At 38.3% G+C, this 27,554-nt stretch overlaps 1 protein-coding gene across 2 annotated transcripts; it reads right to left on the reverse strand.

Annotated features, from left to right (window-relative positions):
• Window positions 1-7,028: 7,028 nt before the first annotated feature.
• Window positions 7,029-26,904, reverse strand: trim66 (tripartite motif containing 66). 2 transcript variants are annotated; one of them, XM_084109151.1, is made up of 18 exons: window positions 26,509-26,904; window positions 23,245-23,577; window positions 22,499-22,664; window positions 19,244-19,373; window positions 18,884-19,000; window positions 18,508-18,622; window positions 18,132-18,278; window positions 17,725-17,842; window positions 15,759-16,414; window positions 13,268-13,474; window positions 11,696-11,789; window positions 11,494-11,575; window positions 10,782-10,962; window positions 9,996-10,696; window positions 9,788-9,908; window positions 9,546-9,620; window positions 9,299-9,451; window positions 7,029-8,088 (listed from the first exon to the last, which is right to left on the reverse strand). In XM_084109151.1, exons 2-18 carry the CDS (start codon window positions 23,251-23,253, stop codon window positions 7,849-7,851), a joined length of 3,312 nt encoding a protein of 1,103 aa, XP_083965277.1. In that variant the 5' UTR covers window positions 23,254-23,577; window positions 26,509-26,904; the 3' UTR covers window positions 7,029-7,848. The 2 variants fall into 2 exon arrangements, with proteins under 2 accessions (XP_083965277.1, XP_083965278.1); XM_084109152.1 differs by lacking the exon at window positions 26,509-26,904 and having other exon boundaries at window positions 11,696-11,786; window positions 23,245-23,377.
• Window positions 26,905-27,554: the final 650 nt, after the last annotated feature.

Below are 27,554 nucleotides of genomic sequence, written 5' to 3' on the forward strand. Positions count from 1 at the left end.
TATCTCTCTTGCTCTTTTTCTGTTACACTCGCAGACGTTCCTCTATTCTGTCTCCCCTCCCACTACACAGAGTGCCGAGCTGCCACAAGGTCAGTTCACCATCCCTTTGATATTTAAACGTTGTTCAGCTAAGTGGAGAGTGAATTTAAACCAAAGTGATCTGTGATCTGATTTTGATTAGAAACTGATTTAGATTTAAGCAATATTAAAAAATATTGCTCACAGTCCAGAGAGGCTGGTGGGAATTATTTCGTGACTCTTTCACTGACTCTCTAGCACTGGTAGGTGGCGACAAGTAATTGTCTTTATGAGAGGGTTTTTGAATCTTTGACTTGTTAAATCATTTTGTTCAGAGAAGCAAAGGTAACTGGCACTATTTTCTGTTTACTCTGTTAACGAAAATAGCCACAAACAAAGCCACAGTAGAACTGGTGCTCTTCTCAGAGTAACATAATGTTGTTTCATTTCTGAATAATTTTCTGAATCTGTGTTTTGAGTGAATCCGTTCAAATTTAACTGATTTTATTCAAGGCTAATAAAGACATAAAATAAATAAAATAAATAAATAAAGTATTGTCGCCACTTAATGGCGTATCAATGTAACCTGCAGAAAGAGTCCGTGCAAAATACCCACCACAGAGGAATAAAATAGAATAGAATAGAATAGAATAGAATTTATCTTAAAGATTATAGATCACCAGGCTTTTGAATGCTTGATTATGATTGGCTGACAACCGTTGACAAAGGTGTGCAATTATCTTTCAAGAAACACACAGTTCCAGGCAGGTCTTGACAGCATTACAGTTCCATATCACTTCACCAAAATATATCAGTTATTTCGAAGGTCCTTACAGCATACATTACAACAGCAATTGAACCAAAACCCACAAAGTAACGTCACTGTTTTTGAACCAGTTAAACTTACAGCTTTGGTATTAGTAGAGAAGCTGCTGCCAACCACTGTTGCGAAAGCCATGCAGACTAATGTTTCTCTCTCTTCTCTCTCTCTCTCTCTCTCTCTCTCTCTCTCTCTCTCTCTCTCTCTCTCTCTCTCTCTCTCTACTGCATATCAATGGCTCAAGCCTCTGTAGCTCTAAAATGACGTTTTGGAATTAGCAACGAAGGCTTGGGATGTGAAAATTAAATAGAAAGTAGTAAAAGTAGAACATAATAGAAATTATTTCTCCATACAAGAGGGTTTTATGGACGAAAACCTGACGAATGTCTTGAAATAAAACATCTGAACAATGTTTTGAAGTGTGGTAACCATGGTATAAGTGGAATAATAATGCTCGCCCGAGGAGTAACCTTCCACATTACCACTTCAGTGTGCATTATTTCTCAATAATTCAACGGCCCGTCATCAGTTATTTCTTTCTTAGAATAATACGTTTTTGTTTGATACAATAGTGGAATATTATCAGGAATCATATCATGCCGAGACTCCAGAACATTCCCCTTATACTCTTCTGGTTGCTTGTATGAGCTCTCTCAAGCAAGTCCCCATGTGAAGTATATACAGTAAATAGCCTATACAGTCTTATACTGAAATTGAAGTTTTGGGTCAGGTATTTAAAGTGGTTTGTAAAGCTGTCTTGCACCAAGTACGCTATCTCTCAATTATCTGGGTGAACATGTTAGCCCTTACAACATAGTACTAATGCCAACATATACATCGGCCAAGAATGTCAGCCATATTTTGATTGCAGGGATCAATTCTTTTTAAAGTGGAGAGCAGCAATCAATTTTCCCTCTTTTCTTCTTTTTTCCAGTTCCAAAAATTGAATGACGTTCAGCCATCCAAACTTCAATTTCATGGGCTGCTACACTGGTCAGGGAGTCTTTTTTCCCGCAGACCTTTTTTTCTGTCTCAGTCTTTTCATTCTTCAGCTGAGTTCACCGCAGTGTCCCATTATTATTCTGTTATGTTTCATTTGATTTTTTGTCATCTGAGGACTCACAGACACTTTAGAAATACAAAAGCTCAACATGTGCCTGGCACCACAAATATGTGGCACATGTCAGGTTTAGTCCATTTCAACACTGAGTATTTCACTTTAGACAGAGTGGAATTTCATGAAAATACATCAGCTAACAAATTTTGTGCGGAATCAGTGAAGCTTAAAAACGGAATATCACTCAAGTTAAAAAAGCATGCAAATACCTTATCAACAAGCAATCACTGACAAAAAAAAAACATGTTTATGAAACAGAAGAATGCCTATTATGATTATGAAACAGCAGAACGCTATACATCACTTATATATAAAAGACATGCTTTAAACTGGCCAAGCAGCATGTAGATGTGAATCAAACATAATAAAGACGTGACATTATAAAGCTCCATCAAACCACACAATATTGCTCTAAAAGGACGCATCTGTAATATTGGTTGTATTTAGACAGCAACATGTTATGAAACATGCCATTTATTTACTTGCTCGTACTGTATGGATTAAATTTATCTACATGTTTCAAATGCAGTTGCATGTCTAATCACAATCAAAGTATTTCCAAAGGCACTCACAAAAGAGTGGGCAAAAAAATGCCCATTAAACTACAAGAAATCATGACCTCCTTTAAGAGTCATTATAAATGAGTACTCTATGCGGAAGGGGGGGAAATGAGGCCAGCTGTATCTCATGAGAAGAAGAGGAAAGGGGGATTTAAAAGCTGCCAGTAGAGTTATTGCATCATGTCTGTGTTTAGTACGGCCTTGTGGGGGCTCTGCTCTTATCCCCCATCTTTAAGAAGGCAATCAGGGGTGTAATCCTGCAGGTATTGGGGGAATTCTCCAAGACCCAGACCAGGCACTGATCTGATTTAAGTGTCATCAGGAAGCTGTCAGTTAAGATGAGCCAGGAAGTGTCTGCTGGGGTTAAGAATTACAGTACCTTTTCAGGGAAACTCAATTTGTTAAGGAAAAAAAAAACCCCTGATCTGAATGAAAAAATCGTTCTAAGAAAGATGATCACTCTTAGATGGCTCAAAGCTCACTTAACCCTCATCCTCTCCTCCTGAATCTGTAACAAATATTTACTATATTTGTATAATAAATAAGTATAATAAATAATACAAAATATACTTATAATTTTTTTTGTTCATAAAGCTTATATCATTTCATTTTTTCTATTTAAAAAAAAAAATATTTTGTTCTTTTTTTTATTATTTAATATAGGCCTACCTCTAAATTACTAGATTTTATCAATAATTAATTTTAGCACATTCCTAACATCCTTTCACTTAAATATGCACCAATGCTATGTTTTCTAAATGTCATAATCATTTGTTAACAAACAAGAATTCATTACTTCAATGAACTCATTGTTTCTGCATTAAATTATTACATTGTTTAAATTAAAAAAATGTTTTAGCTAACTGTGACTTTGTTTATGTACATTTCTGAAATGCTTAACTTAGTTACCTCTGATAACACACTCTAAATTGTAATATGGACTTTGCTTTGAATTGATGTGTATTGTGAAAAGCGCTATACAAATAAACGTGAATTGATTTGAAATACAAAATAACTCTCCATTACATGCAAAAGCTTGTTAAAACCGCTCAAAAAGTCTCACATTGGGTGTCTCTGCTGACCTATTGTGTAAAAAAGAAAATAATATAACATGATATTTCATGACTCTTGACCCTAGATGGACTAATAGCTCTATATGGAGCAAATTAACTGTTCCCCTGGGTCCTAAAGTCAGTTTTTTTTCTTCAGTATGCGTTCAGGTATATAATTTAGACATTATAAAAAAAAATTTTGGGGGGGGTAAAGCTTAAGCATTTTTTATAGCTTTGTATTTATATAATGAAGTGTCAGATATTATAATAATTCAAGTTAGTGTGGTGGACAGCAGGGGGATAAAAGTAAAACCTTGAAGAATATTTATTTGAAAATGCTGATTTTAATTCAGAATTTAACTAAATATAATATAATATACAGTGAGGAAAATAAGTATTTGAACACCCTGCTATTTTGCAAGTTCTCCCACTTAGAAATCATGGAGGGGTCTGAAATTGTCATCGTAGGTGCATGTCCACTGTGAGAGACATAATCTAAAAAAAAAAATCCACAAATCACAATATATGATTTTTTAACTATTTATTTGTATGATACAGCTGCAAATAAGTATTTGAACACCTGTCTATCAGCTAGAATTCTGACCCTCAAAGACCTGTTAGTCTGCCTTTAAAATGTCCACCTCCACTCCATTTATTATCCTAAATTAGATGCACCTGTTTGAGGTCGTTAGCTGCATAAAGACACCTGTCCACCCCATACAATCAGTAAGAATCCAACTACTAACATGGCCAAGACCAAAGAGCTGTCCAAAGACACTAGAGACAAAATTGTACACCTCCACAAGGCTGGAAAGGGCTACAGGGAAATTGCCAAGCAGCTTGGTGAAAAAAGGTCCACTGTTGGAGCAATCATTAGAAAATGGAAGAAGCTAAACATGACTGTCAATCTCCCTCGGACTGGGGCTCCATGCAAGATCTCACCTCGTGGGGTCTCAATGATCCTAAGAAAGGTGAGAAATCAGCCCAGAACTACACGGGAGGAGCTGGTCAATGACCTGAAAAGAGCTGGGACCACCGTTTCCAAGGTTACTGTTGGTAATACACTAAGACGTCATGGTTTGAAATCATGCATGGCACGGAAGGTTCCCCTGCTTAAACCAGCACATGTCAAGGCCCGTCTTAAGTTTGCCAATGACCATTTGGATGATCCAGAGGAGTCATGGGAGAAAGTAATGTGGTCAGATGAGACCAAAATAGAACTTTTTGGTCATAATTCCACTAAACGTGTTTGGAGGAAGAAGAATGATGAGTACCATCCCAAGAACACCATCCCTACTGTGAAGCATGGGGGTGGTAGCATCATGCTTTGGGGGTGTTTTTCTGCACATGGGACAGGGCAACTGCACTGTATTAAGGAGAGGATGACCGGGGCCATGTATTGCGAGATTTTGGGGAACAACCTCCTTCCCTCAGTTAGAGCATTGAAGATGGGTCGAGGCTGGGTCTTCCAACATGACAATGACCCGAAGCACACAGCCAGGATAACCAAGGAGTGGCTCTGTAAGAAGCATATCAAGGTTCTGGCGTGGCCTAGCTAGTCTCCAGACCTAAACCCAATAGAGAATCTTTGGAGGGAGCTCAAACTCTGTGTTTCTCAGCAACAGCCCAGAAACCTGACTGATCTAGAGAAGATCTGTGTGGAGGAGTGGGCCAAAATCCCTCCTGCAGTGTGTGCAAACCTGGTGAAAAACTACAGGAAACGTTTGACCTCTGTAATTGCAAACAAAGGCTACTGTACCAAATATTAACATTGATTTTCTCAGGTGTTCAAATACTTATTTGCAGCTGTATCATACAAATAAATTGTTAAAAAATCATACATTGTGATTTCTGGATTTTTTTTTTTAGATTATGTCTCTCACAGTGGACATGCACCTACGATGACAATTTCAGACCCCTCCATGATTTCTAAGTGGGAGAACTTGCAAAATAGCAGGGTGTTCAAATACTTATTTTCCTCACTGTATAAAATATGTTCTGCATTGTAAATATGTTAAAATCTACCCACTTCAAATCTGTGTGCAGTCTGCATTGTGACTGATTGATTTTATGTAAAAAACAAACAAACAAAAAACATTGCCCCGTTATATGACCCCCCTATTCATGTTAAATTATTCTGTGTTATGTGATGATATCGCTACAGAAAATGACTAGAAATTGGATTACGGCTGTCTTAAGAAAGCAATAAGTTATGTAGGCTACAGAATCTTTCTCTTACAAATATTGAACAAAAACCGTGTCCTCTTACCTTGATGCAGAAGGCATATGCATTTTGTTTTCATATATCAAACACAAAGTGGAAAAACCTCATATTGATTTAGCGTGGCCGGCGGAGATGTCATCTGAATGTTTTTCACTTGTAATGAAATTATCCAGGGCCCTCTTCTTGGCTTATGGCCTCTGTGCTGGATGGCCAGACTTTATTAATCTGTCAGAACTCCTCATGCAACAATACAGCCTCAAGAATCTCAGGGAGTTCTATTGAGTCTCTGCTCTACGGGTAAAAGCCCTCACATACTTATTAGTGTTCACATGCTCACACAAAGAACATCAATGAGTCACACACTCCGCTCAGGCCAACACCAACACTGCAGTTCTGTGTCTCGCATGCATTTAGAGCTATATTTTCACAAATAATGTTTTAAAATTTAACATGATGTTTTAATCAGTTCCCTGCAAGTAAAATTGAATTAAAATATTGTTGTTAGAACAGACCATTTTGCAAATAAGGCCTAGGGTTTGTGTACCACTTGCCAGGATGAGTCATAAGTGTGTCAGGGCTGTTCGAGTGCCTAAATGGACCATTTACTTCAAACAGAATTGCAGAAAGAAAAAAATAGGGCTATCTAATGTTTCAGACATATTTGAGTCTTTTAAACCCATCCAACTCTTATAAAAACCAATAATACATTTTGGAAAATCTATTTTACAATAAATATACTTTTGTACAAAGCCTTGTGTACCTTTAGGGTCTTTAGTGTTTAAAGGTTGTGTGTCTAAATGTCAATTTCCTTCCATTGTAAATGGTGCCGTAAGAACGGTTCTGTTGACACAGCAAAGGTATTTAAATTATTTTTAAAATCTCCAGATGTAGTTTTAATCTCTTATTTTGTATATTTCAATCAAAGCTAGAAGTTACAGTTGTTTTTGGAAAATTACTTGCATGAGTAATTTATGATAAAATGAGCTTACTTCTGGCAGGCAGTTGGTGAAAATTCAACAAAGGCCTTTTAAAAAAACACTCTGATATTTCTTTAGTGACTCCAACTCACCAGCAACACGTAATGCTTTTCTTTCAATTTGACAAAGTCTTGATGTTCAATCAGCAACATTTCATCCATAACTGACTGTAAATTAGGTTAATTTCAAGTCTGATTTTAAAACCATTAGGGAACCGCTATGTTGTGTTTGTGTAGAAAAAGGAAACAAGAAGCTCTGAATCACATATTTACACCATACAGTATATATTTCAGACTAAATACAATCCAGCTAAAGATAGCAAATGATAGCAAATGATCTGCACAGCAATTCCAGCGATTGAGACCAGTATTACAAAATTCAGAAGACATATGAATATCAAACCTATTTGTGAACCACATGGAGGAACATGCTGGATGGAAAAGTGTCCCACCCGCCTGTGAAAACATTAGATATTTCTGTCTCATTAGTCAATAAACATTTGAAAGATATCCCATTTTATTCTAGAAAGGGGTTGTGGGATTCGGTCACATTATGCACCTCCTCCTGCCACCAAAAAAGTCCAATATGAACTAATGTGTTGCCACAGGCTAAATGAAGTGCTCCCTCTACAGGTCAATAAAATCATCACAGTTAAACAGCTGGGAAAATTACCTCATTACAAGGGATTTTTGGATAAAAAGAAAAATGAAATTTAGAACAAACATATTATATAATATTACCAATTAATGTTGCATATCTATCTTTACTAAGTAGCAGTTGCCAGCAACCAGTCAGCTATCAAATTGATTGTACAATTTAATATAAGTGTAAGCATTGGGATAAATACTAGTGCAAGACCTTAGGCAAAGTCTGGAGATATAGGCTTATATCAACACCTACCCACAGCTACAGATAACAGCATAATACATGAACTGATTATAATGTGCGAGATTAGTCCTCAGAAAAAAGCATATACTGTTTTTCAACATGAATCCTTAAAAAAACAGCAATCCAGCCAGTATGGAAAACTCAGAGCTCAAAGTGGATCAAATGTCTTTGTACATGTAAATAGAGGCACAACTAATAGTGATTTCTCCTCCAGTTTAGTGAGTGCCTCCTCTTCCTCTTTCTGTGGCTCTGCTCTCTTCTCTCGGGCCAGGGAAATCCAGTCACCATGGCTTGTTCCAGCTCCTCATAATCCTCAATGTCGGAGTCCTCCTCCTCCTGGACAGGGCAGGTCAGATCTGGGAACACCTCACTCAATTTGGAGGTAAAAAAGGACTGTAGACTGTGGCCTGCCTGAGCCACCTCTGAGTCAGGCTAGAGAGAGAAACAGCTTGGTCAGCATCTACAGTATCTGTCCTCTTAAGATCTAGAGATACCATATGTCTGAGTATACTCCTATACATATTTAATACTATATCAGTCTAAAGTACATGAACCTGCTAAATGGCAATAAGGTCCTTACGACCTTGATGATACTAAATAATTGCATCAGTATATCTGTCTTAATCAGTATTTTGTCTTGTTTCGCACTTAAGATTAAGATATTATTTTGATATTATTTTAGAGAATATATTTTTATTATATATTTATTTAGAAAATATGTATTTATATATATATATATATATATATATATATATATATCTTTTTTTTTTTACACACATATATACAGTAGTGACCAAAACCATTCAGCCTAAGAAAAAAATGAGATCTTCACGCTTTATTCAAATATTATTAAAAATCGGTCAAATATTTTCTAAGCGTATTACATAGTTGTGCTTGTAGTCAATTGTTTTGAAAGTGAAAGTAAAGTGACATGTGAAGGCCATAACACATATTTGGAATTTGTCCTCTGCATCTAACCCATCCAAGTTAGTGCACACACACTGCAAACCATGGACACACAAACCCGGAGCAGTGGGCAGGCATTTTGCTTGTGGCACCCGGGGAGCGATTGGGGGTTAGGCGCCTTGCTCAAGGGCACCTCAGTTATTTCCTGCCCCTAATAAAAGTATTAATTTGTGATAACGCAATGAAACATGCCAAATTGAGCGTAATAATTTTTGTTTGTCCTTCGATCGCCCTAATCTCCTCACAGCGACCCTCCGTAATAGTCATTGGATTATTTGTAATTGGTGTCACTACATGGCCACATACTTTTGCTAATGTATTGTACAAGAAATAAAGATGGATTTAGAAGATGCCAGAGAGAGGAACTGTAAGTAGCCACTTACAAATTCTTGTGATTTGATGGACAGGATTAGATGGATAAGCTCCTCCCAAACTTTCGTTCAGAACTTCATTTATTATACAATGCAAATACACAAAATGAACTCAAATGAGTGTAGCTTTTTTTTTAGCTTAATCTATTAAGAATTTAATTTAAACTAAATTAAACGGGATATTAAAAAAGTGATGCATAATCATTACATCAGCACGTGGTTTGAATGTGAATCAGTTATGAAATTAAATATTCAACACTAATGGCTAGAAGGAAGTAGATTAAAAAATAATGCAATTCACTCACGTAGTTGAACTTGGCACAGTTTTTGAACATGAGCAGGACATCAGCCACAAACTCTTGAGGGGAAAGATAGTGTGTGTGGCTGTTTCTGCTGAGCCTGTTCCGGATGACAGACAAATCCATGGGTTTCTTGATGATCTGATAATAATGACGGGCCTGTACATAGATAAAGATAAAAAATGAACAGATTTAAAGTAATAAAAGTATCATCTACAAATATAAAATCATGAGATATTCATTTTAAAATTACCAGAGGGCTGACAGGCTCATGGAACGGAGCACTGAGAATGTTGCTGAGGATCAGCAGCGTCAACTTCTCGCATTTCTGTGATCAAACAGACAAGTCATCCATCAACAGAGATATTTCACTTGTTAGACAGACTGTAAATCTCCTGAGGGAGGAACTTTTTTTGGATTTAGACTCCCAGATTTCTAAGGTCACAGGATTGATCAGAGCTAAGACAGATGAGATCTGGCATCCCCTTCACTTACCTTCTGGTCACACGCCGACAGCCCATATGGCATCGTGCCTGTGGACATCTGGACATTCTCACAGTCATATTCCACCTCTGGTTGCTCCAAGTCCCTGCACAGGGTGCAAATCCAGTCACCTCTATGGAAGCCCGAGATGATAAAGGTTAGTTTCAGTGGTAAGTAAAGACAAAGGCAGATACGTAAAGTAGGAGGGAGAGTGGCTTACATGGGAAAACTATGGAGTGGGGGAACGTGGCATGACAGGTGAAAGACCTTTGGGCAACGGTCACAGCACAGAAGGTCTCCTCCGATGAGACAGACCGCACAGAAGTCCTCGTTCTCTATCTCAGGTCTTTCCTCTACAGGCTGATGCTCAACAGCAGGTTCTGATACATTCTCAGAGCCAGTGGCAGGTTGGACAACCGGCGGCTCCGCCTCCCATTCACACTCAGGTTCAAGATTCACAGTCACTTCGGCTGTGGAATCCGGATCCGATTCAAATTCCTGTTCAGAAGCCGAGAGCACCGATTCAGGAGGTTGCTCCGAAATGACATCTGATTCGGATTCGACTTGCAGTTCAGATTCAGCGCTCGGATCTGATTCCTGCAGGAGCTCTGATTCCATATATGCATCTGAACTTGGTTCAGCCTCTCTTGTGGATTCAGTTTGGAAATCAGAATCTGTAACTGATCTGAGTTCAGATGGGAAGTGTATCTCTTCAGTGTCAGGTTGCAAGACAGGATCTGAATCACTGGAGATGGCTAGAATCCCCCCGGGATCTTGGTTTAGGTTGCAAAACTCTTGGCCAGGAGGCTGAGAAACCTCAAGGGAGACAGATGATTCACAACTGTGCAGATGTTCTGGTGATAGCTGCTCTGTGGGCGACACGCTGTCCTCTGGCTGAACTGATTCCTTATCCAATGTTCCCTTCAAGGACATGAAAATTATTATTATGAACTATGAGATGATATAAACCTTTTAGAGAAACATTTCATCAACATTGAAGTGATACCTGAGAAGTGACCTCTCTTTCTAGCACCCTCAAGACAGTTTCTTCAGGTTTGAGTCCAGACTCTGTCTGAGAAGTAAGATCTGTGCTCTGATGGTTCTGTGGTGGATGTCGTGAAACCAGGATCTTGAGTCGCTCAAGACACACAACTGGAACCTTAGAACCATCTGGGGCTTCTTTGTCACTGTATCAAACAAAAACACCCAAACATTTCAACCTTTCTAAGACAAATTTGCAATGTTACTTATAGGGCTGCATGATTAATAGAAATAAAACAGAAATCGTGATATGGTTTAGTGCGATTATCACTATCACTTAGTATTTCTGTGTTATTTTATGACCTGGTGTTTTCAGTGTCTCAGAGCGGCTCAGTTTGCAGTAACATTTAAAAATCAAGAAATTAAAGCAGCCATAAATATTAAAATTGTAATTTTACAGTTGTACAATAAAATATTTGCATTATTATTTTATTATATTTTCTTAAATAATCCATTTTTATTTTACAGTGAAATATTGCAATAGTAACATTAATATTTTTATTTAGTAATAATATTAATAATTAATATGTTTATTATTTTACAGTCATTTTCATAAATAATCAACATTTTTGGCCAAGATCAGCAAACGCGGAGCTTTTTGTAATCACATTTTAAATTGCAATTGCAATTTTTATAAGACAAATTGTGCAGCCCCAGTTACATCCAATCAATTATACCTGGTGTCTGGATCCTCTCGAGGCATTCTGTTCTTTCTGGTATTCAGCCTTCTGTTTTCATAGGCATATGCATATACATTATCTGAAACCAGGAAAAAAATGTATGTAGATTGATTAATCCACTACAGAATATCTTAATTTATTTATATTGCAAGTTACACATGACAGAAGCTTATTTAGAAATGATAAATGGCCTCTTCACCTGGTTCAGACTTGTAGGTGGTCAGCGTGGACGCATTGTGACTGCTTATACGTCCCGGGATCATCTCAGAAGCATCAAAACGTGCACAGACCTGCTGAGATACAGGAAGTAAACAGTAAAATAAACATTGCCATTCTGTTGACAGGTAATGGATGCAGTGATGTAACAACATCAGCATACAGACAAAATCAGTGAATATGAATGTGAGCCAACAGTGAACTTGTTAAACCGAATACAATCAGTTATGTGGGCTGCTGCATCTAATTTGTTCTCAAACAGAAAGAGCTTAAAGGAACTGTTTCCTAGACAACAGTCATCTCTTTTGATTTACATCATCTGTATTATTCCTTAAAAGGCAAGTAATAGATCTGTGTGCACTTGAACAAAGGTGTTTTGGACTGTATGGCAAAGACTGGATGTTTGAAATGGACTTAAAAAGGAATCATGATGAAAAGCACTTCAGGACATTTCATCAATGTCAATTACTATTAATATTAATAAAGTGAATTATTCATATTAGTCTACTATTCTTACTAGGGATGCACCGAAATTTCAGCCGCTGAAAATGGCATTTTCGGCTTTTGGCCGAAAGAGAAAAAGGATAAAAATATGAGCTGAAAATATGAGCCGAAAATATATGCCGCCCTTCAGAAGTTTTATGTAACTTTGCAAGCCTTTGTAACCTTTGCAAGTAACTTTGTAACCTTCTAAAGATGCACAACTTCGAAGTGACTCTGACCGAGCAGGTAGGCCTAACAGTGCACAAATCGTCAGAACACCCGCACCCAGTCTGCTCAATGCTCCATTCCGTGTGTGCACTCTCTGCTCAGTCGCTCACGGCCCAAGCGAACGCTCTACCGGAGAAGCAAAATATATTGATATTTAATATAATTTTAATATATTTTCTGTCCAATTTTGGTGTGTTACTTTAAATAAAAGTGTGGTTATTTTATTTTATTGGCTTATATTTTTTTAATTCAGATTAAATTAAATTATTGAATTTTATTAAAAAGTCTAATATTAACACAATACAAAAAAATAAAATAATAATAATTTAGAAATGAATAATTATTAAGAAAAAGTAATTTTCGGTTTCGGTTTTCCAGAAGTGCATCCAGAATTTTCAGTTTAAGCCCAGAATTTGCATTCCTAATTCTTACCCTTTAGAGTATACAGGTAATTTTAAACATGGACGCTACAAGCCTTGGAAATTTCAGAACCTCAAGAAACAATGCTGAGCTCTGGGACAAAACCCACTAATGAAGTGGTTCTCAACCTTTTTGACTCCAAGGCAAGTAATAGATCTGTGTGCACTGGTTTTTTAATTTATGGATTTTTTTTCCTTTCATTTATGGCAATTAGAAGTGTACATAGATTAAAATATGTAACTAAAAAAAAATCTATTTTTTAGTTGTTAGTTGTTTTAGCTTATTTTAAATCTTGTTTTGCCTTATTTTAAAACATTTTTAATCATCATCTTGAGTCCTTGGAAGTTTGCTGAGGCCCCCTGGTTAAGAACCACTGCATTAATATCTAAATGTCTCTGTCTCGCCACGTATATAGAAAGTTTACCTGCTGCGTTGTGCATCCCTGGTCCCCAGCCACTGCTGCCAGGCTGTGAGCAGCCCTGGCCGGCCTGTCTTTACAAAGCCTTTTACGAGGTCCTCGGGGTCCTACCGCAGTGCTCTGAGACCGGGTCGCCCTCTTCGAACCGGAGCGGCTCTGGTGGTCACCTCCCCGGCCTTGAGCCAGCGCGTACATCTCTAGCGCCAAGGATCTCTACGGAAGAGAGACAAACTCTCATTAGCGCAGCACTAGGCTAAAAGTGATCTCGACAGCGTATGCAGCACACTACAACCATAGCAACAGTGTCAACAGATGACAGGGAGGTAAGGAACAACAACCTTGAGTGTGACAATGCACAGTAGCTAGTTTGGAGCAAAAGAAAGAACAATAACAAGCCCACATCTATCAAATGGAGAGAAAAGTACAAACTAATTCTCCTGATAATATATTACTTAGTTACAGCACCAATTATCGTATGTAAATCCCACATCTGGGGCACGAAAAGGCTTCTTTGAATAAGCAGCATTAACACATCAGAGATTAGACTTTCTCTCCTCCACGGCCCTCTTCTTCTCTTGTCATAATTTGACTAATGCGCAAAGTTCTAGAAAAGCCCAAGCGACTGCATCCTTCGCTAACACGACAAATGTCAGAGTCAGAGGCAGCAGCCCGTGCTCTCGACGAAGCCCCTCCTCCAGCTGTCGCTTAGCCCTCTCTTGTTTTTTTTCTTCCTTGCCTTTCTATAATAATTACCTCAGGATTAAAAACACTCACCTGATAGAAGCCGAGGAGGAGAGGGTGGAATGAATCAAGCTGTGGAGAGTGTCTTGCAAGCATGTGTGGGTGCAGAGAGAAAGTAGGAGGTCTCAGAGACTTTAGAGGTAATCGTGTGGGCTCTACAGCGAGATGAAGAAAAATGCAACAGCCGGCTCCTTCAATTCCCCTAGCTTCTCATTAATGCCAGGTTAAGTAAATATGTGGTTGCACCCAAGCGCTTTTTCCCTCCCTTTAATCATGTCACAGTTATGGGCTGAAGATGATACATAAAAAAATAAATATTACACTAATTTGCCTCTGGAGTGCCAAATCTTACAGGAAAACTGATTTTGATTGGTGTTTGTCTTAGGAAAATGTATCAAAATACTGACATCAAGAGATCTAATAATAACTTCTATAGCCTGATTTGGTTCTCATCCAATACAGCTCGAGGAGCGGTTGCTGAGCAGAGTGAGTCTGGATGTGTGTGCGCTATTGTGTGGTCTTAATTGTTTGTGAGCTCACACCACAGTTGTCCTCACTTATGTCTCACCATCTGCTTGCAGAGGTGCTATCTGCAGCTGCCAAGATGAACACTTACAGCTGCATAAATATAAATGATACTGCCTGGAATGATTCAATTTCCTCTTTTTTAAATTAATATTCGGTGGTGAAGCCCATTGTGATGTCAGGTTCACTGTTCTCATGCTCTCATGCTCTCACCCACACCAAATACACTTAAAGCACAAGCACAGCAAAACACTATGTTTGAGTTGAAATAGCAAACTACGTATAGACTATATATACAAACAAACAAACTATATACAGTATAGTAATTCAATATATATATAAAAAAATCGGTTTCACTTTATTTTGATGGTCCCTTTAACACATTCTGTTGACTATAAGTAAAGTTGCACCTACATGTCTACTAACTCTCATTAGATTGTTAGTAGATTATTAGTAGACTGGTAGGGTTAGGGTTAGAATAAGTTGACATGTAGTTGCAAAGTTACTTATAGTCAGTAGAATGTCCATTGGAGGATACAACAAAATGTATATTCATAAAATGTATAAAAATGCCCAAAGATTTTATTAATAGATTTGATTTTTCCAGGTCTAGAAATCATACTTTATAAATAGGCTACCTAGGTTTTTTTCCAAGACAGTGTGGTAACCCTGGTTCTTTAAAGGAACAGTAATGAAAAAATATCTATAGTGTTTAGGAGTTTTAATTTAATCGCTTACTTTAATGCTTGTTTTTTCTTCATTTAAATTATTTTAAGTCATCTTGAGGCCGCCTTAGAAGTTGGCCCCTGAGCTTAGAACCACTGTCATAGAGAGACTACATGGAATATCTGTAAAGGACAATTGAAATGAGCACTAAAAAGAAAAAGATGGCCCTTCAGTGACATCACCTAAAATGTATACTTTTAAAATATAAATTTGAACCTAACATCGTGATAAAATATAAATAAATCAACTACCAAAAGTCATTATACTGTAAGGACCCCACACTGCAGCCCTCTTCAATGCCTCAGCACATTTGCAGTGCTGCTCAATGGTCTTTCATCTGCTAGGACTTGTGGTGTGGACCAGTAAACAGCACGGTTGACATGCAACCTTTGCAAGCACTAAAGAGCACCAGGCCTGAGGATTGTGGTCAGTGTTGAGCACACCGTGAGCAAAGGTATTGCTTTTGCACAGTACAAATAAACACAGACACATTAATGAAACTAACCCTGTCATCATCGACGCGAGCAACGATAGGCTGCAGTTCAACCATGGGCCGGTTGCTGGTTTCTGTGGTCGTCTGCACTCGAGCCTGGTTGTGGACCTGTGGGAGCTCTCTGTCTGGTGATGCCTCTTGCCTTGTGTCTGCTTCAGGTGCAGATGTTTGCCCTCTTCGGTTAGGAGACTGGTCTGGTGCACAGTTTCTCCCATCCATGACAGTCTGGTTGGAATTAGCAGGGGGCGGCTCGGGCAGCGGGTGGTTGTTGGATCCGACAGGCTGCCGAGGCAAAGCAGAGCTGGATTCATGCTGGACGAGGTCAGATCCAGGGTGAGAGGTGGACTGCTGTATAGGCTGGGCACCAGTTGGATGCATGGGGACAGATGCATCAGACTCCCAACAGCTGTGAAGGGACGGTGGGGAGCTCCGCCTGGTGGCTTGAGGACACGGGGCAGGGAATTTATCCAAAGGGACGGATTGAGTAGGTCTGCAGTGAAGGCAGCAGAGCTGGGGCTGGCAGAAGGTCTGGTAGGCACAGCCAGGTTCCCGCACCGCATGGCACAGAGGAGGCATTGCTATGCATGGGACAGGCTGGGGTCGCAGGATACTGGGATGACCCACGACCTCTGAGTATGAACGACTTCCGCCTTCAACGACCAGCTGACCTAAAGCAAGGAGGAATCATTACAATGATTGTCACTCAGACATTTCAACTTTCTTCTCCACCAATGTTAATCTTGTATTACTGACAAAAGCGTTAACAAAGTTTTTATATACAATTTAAATATAAAATTATTATCATTGATAACAAAGACTAAATGAAAAATGGACATTATTTATAATTATAATGATTTTAATTAAAACATACTATTGATGAATATATGATACAGGTACATGTTTAAATCTATATACTGTATAAACTGTTTGAACATTTGGTTTAACTTTGCACTCTCATCAACTAAAATGTTATTTTTGATGAGTGAAATTAAATGTAACTTTAGTAAAATTGACAAACGAACATGACAAAATATTCGCAAAACTTATAGGGGTGGTTGATTATGACTTCACTTTTTTAACTTTAGTTAGTGTGTAATATTGCTGTTTGAGCATAAACAACATCTCCAAAGTTACAAAGTTACAAAGCTCAAAGTTCAAAGCAAAGGGAGATATTTTATTTTAAAGAAATTGCTTTTTAAGGACTACAACAAACGGCTGGTAGGGACTACACAACATTCCTCCCGGGTTAGTGACATCATCAACCCCAATATTTACATAAACCCCGCCCCCTGAACACAATTTATAGATTATCAAGACAGAATATGCTAATCAATGACTAGAAGATTACTACACATAACCTACATAAATTCATCAACTAACCATTCAGAAATGTTGTCTACATGTTTTCACTCCTTCTTGAGTCTCTCCATCTTTCTGATTCCGGTTTGAAAATAAAAGGCTAAAAGTTTTTTAAATTTTCATGCGTGTCTGTGTAAAAGGACGCAAGCTCTTGAAGCTCCGCCCCCTGTGTCGGGAGCAGCAGCTCATTTGCATTTAAAGGGACAGACATAAAAACGGTGCGTTTTTGTTCACCCTCAAAAAGTGACAATTTTAACAAGCTATATAAAAATATCTGTGGGGTATTTTGAGCTAAAGCTTCACATACACACTCTGGGGACATCAGATATTTATTTTACATCTTGTGAAAAGGGCATAATACCACCCCTTTAGAGGATATTTTCATCCAAACACAAACCTAAAACAAAATATGTAATATTTTTAAAAAATACTAAAAAAAAGTATTTTATTTTTATTTTCAAAAGCTATTTTTGACAACATTTAAAGATTAAAATGTATGATCATTTAAAATTGTCCATTTGACATTGTTAGAATGTTCTCCATTCCAAATGAATGGAAGTGATGATGTCATCAATCATGGTATTTGCATTCTGCATTGTGATAGGCCTTTTCAGTTTACCTAAAGTGGACATCTGCTTGGTCCAGAAGCTGGCATCCCAGTTAAACTTGATTTTCAATGGGGTCCAAGCCTCTGAGAGCATCAGTGGCTCCAGTAATTGCTGCATCTGAAGAGCAATCTGACAAATGAATTATAGATCAAACCTCATGATTACAAAGACACTGGGTTATAAATATTGCATGCAATTCTGGCAATGAAACTGAAACTCTGAAGCACTGTCTCTATTTTTAAGTCGGTGAGAGCATGATTAAGGCTAACTCTAAGAGATCTAAATGCAGCAGCAAAAAGAGGTGAGGCTACTTTAAACTAATTGTGCTGGCATCTTTTTGAGACCTGCCAGAAACATAGCAGGCAGCTGCCAAGAATCTTAACATCTAAAGCCCACTTGGACGTTGAGAAAATCCTACCAGCTCTTTGCTGAATAGCAGCGGATTGCGTCTGTGGTGGGCCGTAGCCCAGGTAATGAAGTTCTGCACATGCTCCAGCTGGCTGCACAGTTCAATGGCCCCCTGCAGCTGGTCCTCCAGACGTTGCTTGAAATCACTGGAGATACTCTGCACCGGAAGACAACGACAAAAACATGGATCCCCTCATCACTTTTCCCAAGATCCCCATCTGTTTGGATATGTCACTACTTGGCGGAATCTGCCTATTTTGCATGATTCGCTCTGAAGACGTTCTGTTCCGCACGCTCCATCACCAGTACATCCACAGTCAGCTGGATGTTTGGAGATGAATACGTTTGGAAAGACGGAGAGGGAAACGAGGGGAAAAAGTAATTACCTCCAGTTGTTCTATTAATAGGTTGGCCCGTTTGTTAAGCTCGTTCATCATAATCATCTTTGCCATTTTTATCTGGTTCTCTGCCTTCCTCTGGGTGATCTTTACACCGTGGAGCCTGGACAAACGGAAAGAAAAATGAACAGCGAGATGGCTAAGCGAGGATAAACAAACCGATATGGCCAGCACATCTGGATGCTTAAGCATCTGCTGAAATCATTCAAAGGAAGTAATGGATCTTGTTAATACCATTATGCTTCATTTAATCTATGCTTGTCTGTTCACGTTTTAGATGAGTAATGGACACGCTTTGCTTAACTAGCATTAACGCTAACATTAGCAGCATCAAGGAGGTGGAATAGATGAGGTATCGTCCCACCTGCCCTGGATCTGTTTGGCGGTGCTCTCCACAGTAGATCTTTTCTCTTCCACTCGGGCCATGAGGTTCTGCAGGAGCCAGCGCTGGTCTTGCAGAGCTTTCCCAACATGCACCAGCCTAAAGACAAGAAACCAACAGCAAGTAAAACACCTTTGACTTTTAAAGTTTACACACAACATGCATATAGTTGTTGATACGTGAGAAAGAGGCCATCTGTTCAGTCTGCATCTTTGTGCATGTGTTTAGAAAGACGTATGAGAGAGAGAGAGAGAGAGAGAGAGTCTGCAAGCGCTTGCATGTGTACAAGTGCATCGTGAACGTAGGCATGCATGTCAGTGGGTATTTGTCCTCTACGCATACCGGTGGTCTTTGTGGGTGGACAGGTGACAGATGCTGCAGGCCATGAGGTCGCACGTTTCACACAGGAGTTCCAGAGGCTCCTGTTTATGGAGAGGACACATGACAACAGCATGCCCGCAGCAACCGGCTCCTGAGACGCGCAACACAACAGAGAAGAGGGAATGAGAGCTAATTAGATGATGCCCATTAAGACCACATTATCTGTAATCAAGAATCACAAATCAAAAAGAAATATTACAAACGTACGATTGAAAAATGCATGAAAACAAATGTGTTAATATAAGCATGTGGAATCTCTTAGAGGTTTAATGAGGTTTTAAGTATGTTCAAATCATTTTGACCGATGCAGAGTCAATGAGAAAATGCAGAAAGACCTTGTTGGCCTCTGTGAGTCACTCTCTATGCTAGCTTCATTTATTTTTAGTGGAAAAACAAAGCACATCAAAACGCTTATAAATATTTCTGGACGTATAAATGCATTTTTTTTCCAGCAAAAGAAAAAACAGACAAAAATGGAACACAGCAGAGCTTTGATCAATCAGTTAATGTCTCATTAAAAGCCCTGCCAATACGAGGAATGTAACTCTACATGTGCTTTTGAAGAGCCAAATAAAGTAACAGATACTGCTATCACGTGTACCTTCAGAATGGCCCACATTTCTGACACAAACCCAGCACTGGACATTTAAAAACCATCAGATCAGAATGTCATGATCATATAAACTACATACACTTTTTTTTTTATTCTATTTTTAAATCATTTTAATAATTAAGTTGCATTCGAAGAACCAAATAAAGAAGAGATACTGTTTTTACATGTGCCTTTAGAATGGCCCACATTTCTGAAATACATCCAGCACTGCCGTGACAATGCCCTGACATTGGACACTGGACAAACTACCCAACTAACTAAAAGATGTTCTAAGAACATTTTGCTGACATTCCCATTCAGTTATAAGAGCGTTATTTCTGAATGTTCTCTAACCGTGCAAAACATCCAGTTTTAAAATGTATATAAAAAAAGAAAATCTTGGCTATGCGAAAATTAAGGGAACATTCCATTTTACCATTTGCAAATATAATGGGAAAGTTACTTTTGAATGTTCTCTAAACATGAAGTACAAACATTTTTAAAAAAAATGCTAAGTGAACCATCTTAACCTTTCAGGTAAAAACGTTCTATGAACGATGTATAAATAATGTTTTTGTGTTAACTTTGTGAGAATATTATTAAAGAAAAGATCCCTTTTTTTAACATTATTGGAAGAATGTTTGTTCATAACTTTAAGAGGACCTTGCCACAATGTTAACTAAAGTGGGAGAAAGTTCCCTGTTAGCTGGGTACCCACACAGACAGGGCTTAGACCATTTTATTTTATTTGAAGTAATTATAATTATTTTGTTTTTCCAATAAATAAAATTATAATTCTTTTTGTTTTGCTTAAATGAATATATAAATATATTTTTTATTTACATGTACATTTTACAGTACCAGTCAAAAGTTTGGAAACATTACTATTTTTAAAATGCTCATCAAGAAGTCTCTTGCTCATCACGGCTGCATTTATTTATTTGATCAAAAATACAGAAAAAACAGTGATATTGTGAAATATTATTCAAATAATTAAAATAATATATTATTAAAAATAATTAAAATAATATTAAAATTAAAATAATATTACAATAATATACAATTAAATTAAAATATTATTAAAACAATTTAAAATAATGGTTTTCTATTTTAATATACTTTAAAATATAATTTGTTTCTGAATATAAAATATCAAAAGCTGAATTTTTATCATCCATTACTCCAGCCTTCAGTGTGACATGATCTTTCAGAAATCATTCTAATATGCTTATTTGATACTCAGTTATTATCATTGTTGGAAACAGTTGTGCTGCTTAATATTTTTTGGGGAACCTGTGATACTTTTTTCAGGATTTATTGATGAATAAAAAGTTTTTAAAAAAGCACTTTTCTAAAAATATGTCCTTGCTGAATAGAATTTCAAAAAAGAAAGAAAAAAATGACTGACCCCAAACTTTTGAACAGTACTGTATATTGTTACTAAAGATTTTGTGATAATGATAAACATGATAATAAATCAGCATATTAGAATGATTTCTGAAGGATCATGTGACACTGAAGACTGGAGTAATGAGTGATGAAAATTCAGCTTTGCATCATAGAAATAAATTATATTTTAAAGTATAATTGTAATATTTCAGTTTTACTGTTTTTTTTTCTGTATTTTTGATCAAATAAATGCAGGCTTGATGAGCATAAGAGACTTCTTTAAAAAAAACATGAAAAAATAATAATGTTTCCAATAATTTTTTTATTGTGAAAATATAAACTAGATTCACCTGCTTTTGTCAGCTCTGCACATAAAACCACAAAACTCTACCAAAGATGTCTATCCAGAAAATATTTTGTTTGAATACACACATCTACTTGAACCTGGGCTGAAGCAAACGGCATAAACAAATAAATCAAACATTCTCATTTCCGTTCCATTGAACTTTGCATATATAATTCTGCAACCTGAGAGAGTTAGTCAGGCAGAATGCAGAACTCCATTAGAAATGAAGGACCTCAGTGACAGCACCTGTCACACTGGATCTACAGCCTGTCCATCAGAAGCGCCGGCTGGCTGATGCTGTGACAGTATAGGGTAGACAGAGACACACTGACACATTGCACAGGGAGAGAGGGTGTTAAAGTATGAGACCACAGGCTCCAACACTGAAAAGCTCCCACTGCCTCAGTGCATACTGGTGACCGACCACATCCTGCTTCACACCCGCACTTCTGTTTCTCTCACACTCTCTATCTCTCTCTCATCTTTCTTTTCTGTCATTCTTTTTGTCACTTTATCACTCCTTCTCTTGTTTTTTTTGTGAGGACTTGTGGTGTCGTTATCATATGTTTAGTGGATTTCAGAGAGTCTCACGAAAAAGCTCAAGAGTATCGATGAAAGGAAGCTAGTATAGGACAAGCTGGCCAAATTTGTGCTGCGTTTTCTGAGAGAGAATCAGTTTTAGAAACTAGGTCACATAAAAAATACACCACTACAATACATCACAGGATAATTATTCACACTTATTATAAAATGCATTATTCATTGTGTTAAAGAAGAGGGGTTAGAAAAATATGCTGCAGAGCTGATAATGTCCGGTGGCTAAGAGCAAAAATGTGCAAGCAAACAGCCAACCGAAGCTAAAAGAGGAAAGTAATTACAGATGTCTTGCCTATTTCAGAGGGTGATGGAGGGTCTAGCGGCTGGTGCTGCAGATCAGAGGGTTGAGTGGAGACTCTCTCATGCTGGTGCAGGTCTGTGCACTGGAAGCACAGCCACTTGTTGCAGAAGGTGCACAAGCTCTGTGCCATCCGGGGCTCTGAACACTCGGAACAGCACTGAAGCACAAGCAGATACATTGATAATCATTCTTTTGTTTTCTGATAGAATGAGATTTGCTGACACATCTGTCAGCCTCAAGTGAGTGGGAGTCTTGATATAGCAAGTAGTAGCTCAAGTAGCATCTGTAAATATCAAAAGAATTGTTTTTTTGTTAGTTAGTCAATACTGTTTTTTTCAAAATATCTTCTTTTGTGCTCTACAGAAGAAAGAAAGTCATGTAGGTTTGATTTTTTGGGTGAATTATAACTTTAAACCACCGGATATATCTACTGGGACTTAATATTTATAAACCAAGCATTGTTGTCATGAAAAACAACATAAAGCATTCATTCTGCACCCCACACTTTAATGAGAGCAAAGCTGCCCGTTCAAAGGATGCCAAAAATATTCACATTTACATTCCGCAGTATTCCCAAAAAGCAAACCCAGCGAAACAATCACATACTATGCGACATCTGTGTGTCACAAGAAGCCGCAGTTTGCTGATTACCTCAGTGTCAAACCAAAGACAATTCAAATGTTGCATTATCAAACTCTCCAAATCGCCCTGAAAATGCAATGCATTTGCCGTCTTACCTTCTCCATGGTGGGTGGCGGGGTCCAGATTCCTCGGTGAGAGCGTGAGAAAGATTGCGATATCCAGCCGAGCAGCTCTCGCAGCAATGAGGCAAGGACACGGCAAGCCTCTGACACAGCTAGAGCTCCACACCACACTGTGACAGCTCTACCTGCGGCAGGAAGTAGTGCACACTGCACACTTTAACCCCAGTGGAGTAGACTCCTGAGCGCTCCTCCTCGTGTGCCCTCAGCCGTGGCCGGCGCGTAGCTCTCCTCATTGGCTTCCTGCAGCAGCTCGAATCCCGAATCCTTCCCTCTGACAGCCACCATGATCTTTCTTCTTAAATAAGCCTGTTCATAATAATTGGGAATTAGGGAGGGCTGATAATTATTTTTTTTTCTGGGACAAAATATCCCCGGCAGCCCTTGTTGCCAAAAATGGAAGGGGAGAGGTGCCAGATGACCTACAATATTTAAGAGAATTGCATGCGAAGGGTGTGAGATGGATCGGGGATGAGGGAACACACGTTGGTGCCCTCCTTCCTCACTTCCTTAGATCAGCACTAGTAAGGGACAGGTCCCTCCGGACAGGACCCGCTCCCACGTAACACGCTGAAACCGGGTCAGCCTTCTCCAGGAGAAGATGGGAATTGAGATGTGCTCGCACAATGCCCTGCAAAGCGTGAAATCAATTAGGATCGTATCACACTTCATCTTCTCGAAAGAATTTTGAGGCATGACTTCTTCAAAATCTTTCACAGGTAGGAGATGTTCAACAACCAATGCATAAAGTGGAAAAAGGCAGATGGGCGGGCAAAAGGGGATTGGCGTAAACTAATGAAACCGTACGTAACCCGAACTGACATCGGTGTCGTGCAGATCCCCACTAAGAAACCACCGTGAGTCTGCCTGACAACAACCCCTGCAGCCTGACCTACAAATCTGACAACTCTCTCTTCCTCTAGAGCTGCTCATGGGAGCTTAAAACCATCCGATTCCCCATTGTGTACCCACAGACCCACTTTAAAACACAATTAGTCTACCCAGCCAGTCTTTCTCTTGTTCTTCGGGCAGACAGGCGTGCCTGCGTCTCCCGTCTTGCCTTCCGAGCCACTCCACTTGGCTTTTAAAACAAAAAGCTCACGCTTCCTCTCTCTCTCTTTCTTACTGCCAGAGATAGCTCCTTTTCTCCAGTAAGTGAATTCAGCACGAGTATCCTTCTGCCTGAGCAAGCACAGCCATCTCTAGAGAAAGTACATTAATAGAAACTTGAGAGGAGGTTCCTCCCCTGGAAGAACACCTTAGTAACATCCATTAACATCAATGGTTATGAGATCATGGCAGATTTGCCCATAGCAGATGGTAATGTCTCACTACAGATCATTCAATTCATTATGTCTTCGCTCATTACAAGTGAATACTTATATTAGCCAATTATCGGTTTGCAGATTGAAGTCTTAAGACACTCATTGGTTATTTGAAAGAAAGTAATATATCCTTTATATAAGTGATACAAACTCAATCTGATGTTTAAATTACCATTGGGCCTCTGAGATGATTATTTCCTTGTCATGTGTAAATATGCAAAGACATTTGTCTAGTGAGACAGGACATTTAATTGTAGCATATTGAAATGATGTGATGTGCCATTAAACAAGCTACAAATAGCCAAACGACTGTCAAAGTCACATGATTTAGTGCGAAAATGGGGGGGGGGGGGGGGGGGGGGCGCTCTTCAAGCACACACTTGAAAGGTTACTTCATAGGGAAACCTACTGTACAGTATGGAATGTTTTCATGCACTGGATAGTTGCAGATAGTTGCAAATGTAATATAAAAGTGAATCTTATTAATAGGGGAAAATGACTTTGCCAATATCCTTGTAATAGGTGAAAAGGAAGTGGTAACACTGAAAACATAACAGAAGAAAATTTACATAAAAATAATAAACCATCTGAGATAAAATGTTATGAATGCAGAGATATCTATCTTATATTATGATGCTGTACAGTGATAAGCAGAGATAAGCATAGCCACTGAAAATGACTATGATAAGCAACCACAAGCTATTGCAGAATAAACACCGCACATTAGCACAGTGTGCTAAAAAAAAAGTTAGGCTATATATTCATACACAGGCTATAGATTATAAGATGTGAATTATGGGCCAGGGTGGGTTTTTTAACAGTAATCCAGAACAAAGGAAGTAAAAACGTCTTAGTAAATGGACATTTTCATACAGTTATATTTTTTCCCCACAAGAAGGGATAAAGTATAATAATAAATAATAATAAAAATGGCAAAAAGTTGCAAGCCAGAACCAAAATTAGACGCCAACTAAAAGTTCGTTCGACCAAAGGAGGATCCAACCATAACAACACTACGATGCGCATGCGCTGTCCATTACGATCCATTACGAGTTGTATACTTCGGCGATGCACGACAAGTCAGTGAGGATCACGTTATAGAATTACAGAAATATAACACACACACACACACACACCTTTTTCAGAGTTTAGTCAAATATTTTTACAGGCTAACTGAAGTTTAGCTAATGGCTCCCAATTAGCCTGCAATTTACATTGCAAGACACGAACTGACAGATCGCGCCCCCCAAAGATGACCTTTGCAGTTAGGACAGGCTACATTAAATAATTTAGCAGAGGTTTCCGTTTCATAGCGGTAAAAAAAAAAAAAAAAATCAAGTTGTAGTATAATTGGCACACTGAATAAGACAACTCTTCAGCTATGTGGAAATAAATCCTACTGTGATATGTGCAATTTTAACCTGTAAATAAATGTAATTGGAGTCAATATGGGAGGCAAAAACCTCTTGAGTGAAACAAATTCTTGTTAAGGGATTTTACAGACAGAAAATAATAGGAATAATTCCATTTCAAGCCCTCTAAAAGATTATTTATTTCGCGCCATTTACACACACAAAAAAAGAATAATAGCCTAATAAAGACAGTCTACTCCCCAGAAACACTTTAAAAAAAATGAATGTTGCTAAAACGAACGCGTTGAATAACATGATACAAAAGCACATGTGTTAAGTTGTAATATGTCAAAAAATGCGCACCATAGACCTCTGCGTTTTTGGGAGAATCTTCTCGCACACCTCACAGATGGGATGGGACTCCACAAAATCCTGCACAAACTGCTCATATATGTGCAACATTTGAGACTAGTGCAATATAGAGCGTCACTGGTATAATCACACTGACGATAGAAAATGAAATAGTGATGAACGCATGCACACATAATGAGTTTGAACCGCACCTTGCTTCTCTTGAAGAGGCACAAATCCAAAAAGCATCCTCCTCCTCCTCCTCCTCTTCGGCGGCTGGAAGATTATAGCGATTTCAGCAATGCTTCAGTGTCTAAACTAGCTTCATATAACCATATCCTTAAAAGTCTTTCCACCCATGGAGACTATATTTTTTAAACGCTTGTGATTTTATTTCCTCGACCGCTTAAGCACTGCAACTGTCAAAGGCACAACCGTGCATACATCTATAGAGATGCACAACTTTCAGTGTGTAGACTCCAGTAGATCTGCCATCTGTGGAAAATATCTAGCACACGCAATCAAAGTTGTAATGGAACCGACCGCATTATCAATCCTGTCCTTCAGCTCCCGTCTTTTTTCGTGATACGCACCCTGCGTTGCGCACTAAAGTTCTTTACCTTTAAATGTCGTCTGCATCCAATCCAGCAGATGTCGCCTTTGCCTCAGGTTTCAGGTGAGGAAATAGATTGAAAACATTTTTACCCATTTTTACCACACTATGTTAGTGATTTGAGCTGTCAGCAAGACAATATAGAAAGCGTTCAGTTGCTTGTCTAGTGCTGGCAGATTAAATCATATTATTATTCGTATCACACGTATCCTTAGGGTTAGGTTAGGTAACGATGTTTATTCAACATGTTTTATCAGGATCATTTTAATTGGAATAAAATGGCATTTTTATGTAAATATAAATATATTTTTGGATTGGGTTAAAAAATAAAATCAACCCCAAAAAGTGCAAATTCGTGGTCATGTTACAGCACACACACGAATAATATTTTGGGTAGTTTCTTGGATAGGCTATACAGTATCTGAACTGTAATTCGTATTTTGTATGTAATTATAATTTGGCACCTAGTTCAACAGCTTTTATAATTCCTACAGTTTCTTTCACAGATTTGAACTTTGTCGACAAAAATAAATCTCTCCTGGTAGCCATTTGACTGACAGCTTTCCTGAACTGTTTTTTCTTTCTTGGTAGTGCTACAAAACACCTTTGTTGTGGCACTTGTGGAGAAAGATGACAGTTCTGCAC

This window comes from Abramis brama (genome assembly GCF_963993115.1).
Source record: "Abramis brama genome assembly, chromosome: 3".
NCBI classification, from domain to species: domain Eukaryota; kingdom Metazoa; phylum Chordata; class Actinopteri; order Cypriniformes; family Leuciscidae; genus Abramis; species Abramis brama.

Coding starts and splice junctions, on each gene's coding strand:
- trim66 (XM_084109151.1), bottom strand. Junction 18,279..18,507: donor TATTAATAGAACAACTGGAG/GTAATTACTTTT, acceptor CTTCCGGTGCAG/AGTATCTCCAGTGATTTCAA. Junction 8,089..9,298: donor ACTGTGCCAAGTTCAACTAC/GTGAGTGAATTG, acceptor TTCTCTCTCTAG/CCTGACTCAGAGGTGGCTCA.